We start from the raw sequence: 6,426 nt of genomic DNA on the forward strand, positions 1-6,426 counted from the left end.
ATGTCAGGGACAGCAAACCCGGACTCGGAGGGAGTTGTCTCCAAGGTAAAAGTCAAAAAACAGATCAAGACAATCGTGAAGGATTTAGAAAACGTCTTGGGAAATTTAAAAGATGTGGCAAAAGAGCTGAAAGAGGTTAGTGCTTCACTTCTTTTCTAAATAGATAGAACGTTTGAAAGAAAATAAATAGTATAGCTTTTGTGCATTTCTAATGGAGGGGATAGTGTGCCTTTGATTTGTGGCTATGGGAAACATCGGGGTAATATTCTGCAAATGTAATGTAAGAATTAAACCACGGGTTAGTCTGAGAGCCTACCAGTTAGGATACTATGCCCTGCGTCGGCCACTAAAATCATCTACCATTTTATCGGGAAATACTGACGCAATTACAGTCAGCAATGCAAAACAGTAGCCCATCAGATCTGTAACGAGGCCACCGACTTTTCCGACAAAGATCTGAGTCGTGAATATTTGTCCTCACCGTGTTGTTATTAGTCCAAAACAGCGAGGTTTACCTATGTGAACTACATCAAAAATATGTAGATATGTGCTAAGCCTTACGGGCTGTGAAGCTCTTCGCAAACATGGCTAAATCTATTCAGTCTACCCTGTTTTTTCCCAGACAGGTCATTTGTGGTTTTCATAGACTTATTTAGGTATTGTTAAACTGTCTTTCTTTCGAACCATTTAGTGTCTAACATTTCTGACAGACCATAACGACACAGCCTGGCCTCCCTATCCTGTGGTCCCCAGGTAGCCTCATTTAAACCCATACGGAATTGCTCATCATGCTTGGACGAGCCGAGAAGACACATCACCTTCAGTATGCTACGCGTGTGAGCGATTGTGTTAAACGGTGGGTAGAGGACCGTCTCAACGAGGTTACAAATACGACTGTATTTTGACCGTCTTTTTGTCCACTCGCCCCACATGGCTGTTCCACGTTAGTGACTGTGACAGCACATTCTGCAATTCTCACTGGCACGAAAAAATCATTAGGCTACACCGCTCTCCGTTATGTGCTCAGTTGAGGGTTGTGCGCGTCTGAGGAAGCCGACCGCTTGGCACGAATTCGAAATGATTGTGGTCGGTCATTTACGTTTCGTAATTTTGTGCAAAGTTGGAGGCATTTTATTCAAAGGCGTTATAAATAGTCAAGTGCCTATCCAATGTTTTTTTTTATGTTTTCAATTTTTTTCAAATGTAATGTTGTGCAATGACATAAAGCACTTTTTTTTGGTGCCTGGTCTGGTTTTGAAGAGGGGAAACCCGTATGTGGACATGTAGCCTACATTACTTGTTGAGGTCCTCATAAAATGGAAACAGAATCCTCAAGGCAGCGGAGGATGTTCAGCACAAAGAGATGTTGATGCTGGTCTCACAGCCTGCAGGTATCCCTCTCACCTCAACCATGAAAGTCAGGGTGACAGTGGGGTTTAAAAAAAAAAAAAAAGATTCATCCTTGGATTGCACACTAGTGTGTTTAATATGATGTCATCCTACTGTAAAAAAAAAAAAAAACTTAAAAAAGTATTTTAAGCATTTTTGCAACAGAATAGAAACTTTTTTCTGTAAAACCAAACCTGACTATATGAGAGTAGATATTTGAGCCTTGAATTCAGGAAGATCTAAAACAGTTAGGCTTCTGAGGAGAAGACTTGAGCGAGAGCAAACGTGCAACACCCTGTCCACTACCCTGGCACATCCACAAACCCCCAGTGGATTACTGGGCTATTTCACCCTGTCCACTAGCCTGGCACATCCACACACACCCAGTGGATTACTGGGCTATTTCACCCTGTCCACTAGCCTGGCACATCCACACACACCCAGTGGATTACTGGGCTATTTCACCCTGTCCACTACCCTGGCACATCCACACACACCCAGTGGAATACTGGGCTATTTCACCCTGTCCACTACCCTGGCACATCCACACACACCCAGTGGATTACTGGGCTATTTCACCCTGTCCACTACCCTGGCACATCCACAAACCCCCAGTGGATTACTGGGCTATTTCACCCTGTCCACTACCCTGGCACATCCACACACACCCAGTGGATTACTGGGCTATTTCACCCTGTCCACTAGCCTGGCACATCCACACACACCCAGTGGATTACTGGGCTATTTCACCCTGTCCACTACCCTGGCACATCCACAAACCCCCAGTGGAATACTGGGCTATTTGTTACACAAGGCAAGGCAGACCTAGTGCCAAAAGCACTGATCACAGTAAACATTTACTTCACAGGTCACTGGCTGTTCCATTCTGTTTCAGTTTCCTCTGTTGTTGGTGGAGGGTTGTGAGTGAGAAAGGCAGAGGCTCCCTCTTTGAAGTCAAGCCATAACTCAGTAAAAAGCTGCTGTTAAGCCAGTTTCTCTGAGGTGAAAAGGAATAGATTTCGATTTGTTTTCTTTAGAATTGCTAATTACTTTTGAATTTGTGTCACAGACATGGTGCAGTATAAGGGGAAGGGTGTTTTGTTTCTTATTATCTCAATAAAGGAACTAGGAACTTAAAAGTATGGTCCACCATTGCAATGGAAGTTAGCTATTTTGCACCTCAACAGCCAAACACATACAAAAATGATATCAGGGGTTGTTCCAAAGGCTCTTCTATTTTTTTTTACTAGTTGTAGAGCCTGGTGCAGTCGGAGAGACAAGATTTCTTCCTGCGGGGCATATATTTTCAAAGCTTCTGGAATGAATGAAAGATTTTGGCAGTTATTATGTTAATACATACGATAACATTGTGTAAATGAAGATTAAAATTTGATGAAATAGTTCACAATCATTCAGGTGTCTATTAGCTCTAAAACAATTTGACAACTTTTTTAAACCCTTTACCAAAACATTTATTTGTCAACATTTAGCTTTTTAAAGAACACGCAAAGACCCCTTTTCCAATTGAATTACAGCAGTACATCGGCGGGATAACGATCAACACAGAATGAATCCAGATCTAATCATCCAGACTAAATGTCATTCAGCTCCAACACCAAGTGTTTCTCGCTCCCATACCACACAGATGATTTCTCTCCATTCACTCTGTGGCGTGGTGTTTGCTTGGCTCTCTCTGTTTATTTGTCACCTTCTCCCCCTGCAGGTTGCCAGACTCCCGCAGTGCAGTCAGTCTAGAATGGAAACTGTTGCTAAGTGTGAAGCATTTTTGTTTTCATATCACGGAACGCTTCTCTTAATGCACTCTGTTGTGTGTGTGTGTCTTTCTGTTTGTTTGTGTGTGTGTGTGTTTCTGTTTGTGTGTGTGTGTGTGTGTGTATGTTTCTCTATGTAGGTGGTGCATGAGATAGACTCTCTGACGAGCACCCTGCGTCTGGAGGAGGAGATGACGGACAGCTCCAAAACAGACACACTCAATAGCAGCTCCAGCAGCACCACGACCACCACTACCGCCTCCAGCTTTGAGAAGATCCAGGCCCGTCCAGATGAGTGCCTGTGCCGACCCCCACCGCCTCCGTCGCTAAACCCAGGTGTCCTCACCGTCCTGAGAAAACCCCACCCCCCAGTCCCACCCCCTCGCCTCACTCCTCTCCGCCCGGACAACCACACCCACCCTCGCAGTCGCAGTCCCGGAAGGAAGCCCAACGGCACTCTGATCCGTAATGGTGTGTTTCCTGGGAAACCAACGGCACTCCACATCCTTGACTCTTGCTGCCTGCCCAGACCAATTCCTGTGGACAACAGCAAAGCGCTGGTACCCGTACCTTCAACCGTACCCCTGCCGCTCCCAAGGCATGAGAAGAGCAGGTGTCTGCAGTCGTCATCGCTGGCTTCCAGTGCTGTGGTTGCCACGGCAGCTACAACTCGTGAGCGTGTGCGGTTTAGCGAGACTGTGCAGTACCATGGCTACTGTCCAGACTGTGACCTGCAGTATGACGTGGATCACACGGACCTCCACCTGCACGACGAGGTCGTCGAGGAGGAGGACCTCAGCCCCACGCACCGCTGCTGCTCCTCCTCCCCCTCACCTCCCCCACTCCCCCTGGAGAACGGGGGCCTCAGCACCAGCCACAGCTTTCCCCCGAGTGGCCTCCCCCCACCTCCCTGCACCCCCCACTCCTCTGTCAAACCTCCCAAGACCATCCTCCGAAAGTCCACCACCACCACCGTTTGAAACCTACCCTGCCTCCATTTAGTATGAATATATATATACATATAAACATCTATTTTTCTTTTATGAAATAGTGGTCTATTTTTACAAGTACTGTCTAAATATGATGAACGAATTGATGGTCCCAAATGAAGAGAACTTACGGACGAATCTGACGCTGGTCCTGCATTTCATCTGGATGGTGAGTGTTTCATCTTGCTTCTCTTTGAAACAGTACGCTAGCATGCTCACTAGCAAGCATTGGTGCAGCCTAGCATGAATTCATAAGGGTTTGTTTGGCATGTTTCTGTAGAATAGGGCCTTAAGTTCCCCCCGGTGAGGCTCCCCTGTGAGGGTTATTTGACTGTTCAGTCTATGGCTCTCACTCTCAGCGCTGAAGAACCTTTTTAGACATGAGATGGGAACATTTTTGTTCTAGTGCTTGTGAAAAAGTGAGCGTTTATTTGCGGTTCACTCTAGAGCAAAGTGTGATTGTGGGTGGAAGGTTATCCTGTGGAGTGTGACTGAGTCAGTCCACTGAAGTACCACCTCACGTCACAGTAGGAGTGGGAGATAGGATGGGAGAACATGCTTAAAATAAAAAGGAAGGTATATATATACAGTAAGTATTTGTCATATGCAGGGTGCGATTTGCCGGGGGGGATGGGGGGGATTTACCCCCCCTCTGGTTTTTACATCCCCACCTCAGCTGGATGAATTTCATACATGGGGGGGATAACCCTCAATTATTAAAAAAACAATGAAAAAACAGACAAGTTGTGACAGCGTTTTCTTACACTTGCTTACATCGCTGGCACTAACTAGTAACTAGTACCTTACCCGAACTGTCGGCATTCTCAGAATTCGCTGGCTTTGCTAATTTCCGTGTATAGGCTACTGTACAATGAATATGAAAATATTTGTTCACTGAATTAGCGAGTTCTGTTCAAAACAGTTGCGTTTCAGTTTCAAAGTTTCAGTTTCGGTTTCAGTATTTCAACGTGAATAAGAGGGAGCACAAGAACTGAGCGTCTAGCAGCGATTATCATATCATGATAGACATATATGATATGAAGAGAATTAGGCCTATGTATTGCTTGTTTTTTTTTCATGATAAAAAAAAAAAAACATCCCCCCCTCTGGTTTTTGGACAAATCGCACCCTGGTCATATGTTCACATGGTCAGCTTTTTGTCAATGTGGACTTGGCTGAATATCCTTACTGACCTGTGTGCTATTTCACTATATCAGTATGAAGACAACATAACAGGTGTCTATAGACGGCCGTAGTGGAACATAACACAGCAATTGGTCAAGAAGAATCTCTTTTTTGTAATAGGAGAAATGTTGTTTTAGCCGTCTTGTAACTGAAATCAGCCTTCTGTTCTCCAACCATAGAAGCTGGATTGTCATTAGCGGCCATTGTAGACCAAGTCTTAACAGCGTAGTTCAAAGATTGAAATGTCATAACCTCAGGTCAGTGGCGACTAAACCGTGAGGGAAATGCATCGATTAGACATAATAAGTTTGAGGAACTATCAGTAGAGTTTGTATTTCTATATTTTATGATACTGGGTGGGCCTTTTAGTTGGACCAAACTGCTTCAGCACATGAACCATCAGTACCATGGCAGCCGATTAGTCTACCTAATTAATTCATTATGATATGTCTACTAAGATTTGTATAGTGTAGACTTAACCAACAAGCTCATTGTAATCTGGCTAGCGCTTTGACTAATGGTTGTACTTCAATCATAAATAACAATAATATAATAAGAATCACTGCAAACCTAACTTCAAGTCACTCCGTTCCACACTGTGTCACTACTACCAATGATCACTGCTCAAACTTAGCTAATCATTACATAATTACCTTGACTGATTAAAATGACAGCAATTTAAGCAGCATTCACTCATGATTTCCCATTTAAGGGAGACAACAGCGAGTACGAAACACCCTGCTCCGATTAGTGTGCGAGAGCAAAACAAACAAGCCTTCACCGACAGCCTGCTACAATTACGCCGTGCCATTTAGCAGCCCAACAGTCAGCACCTAACAGAATGCTGTCAGCTCATTATGGCTTGGGAGTGCTACCCATCAGCTGCGTACACGCCAAACAAACCTGACCTCCGCTGCTCCTGGCCGCCGCGCGCTGACCTCTTTTCTCATGGTGTGGACAGATGGCTATGAGAAGACCAGAGATGGGACAACCGAATGGATCCCAGGTCGTGTCCCAGGCTGTGGCCCTCAAACGCACGTGCAGGCACACTCTGGCTCTGTTTGCCAACAAAGTGCTGCCTGTGTTCATTC

General features: G+C 45.0%; 1 protein-coding gene across 1 annotated transcript; it reads left to right on the forward strand.

Annotated features, from left to right (window-relative positions):
* prr16 (proline rich 16) lies at positions 1-4,141 on the forward strand (the record flags this gene model as incomplete). The annotated part of the gene is made up of 2 exons (XM_080854330.1): positions 1-135; positions 3,302-4,141. The coding sequence occupies 2 exons, from the start codon at positions 1-3 to the stop codon at positions 4,139-4,141; spliced, it is 975 nt and encodes a 324-aa protein (XP_080710456.1).
* Between the last annotated feature and the right edge of the window lie 2,285 nt (positions 4,142-6,426).

The sequence above is a fragment of the Sprattus sprattus genome, assembly GCF_963457725.1.
Source record: "Sprattus sprattus genome assembly, chromosome: 16".
NCBI classification, from domain to species: domain Eukaryota; kingdom Metazoa; phylum Chordata; class Actinopteri; order Clupeiformes; family Clupeidae; genus Sprattus; species Sprattus sprattus.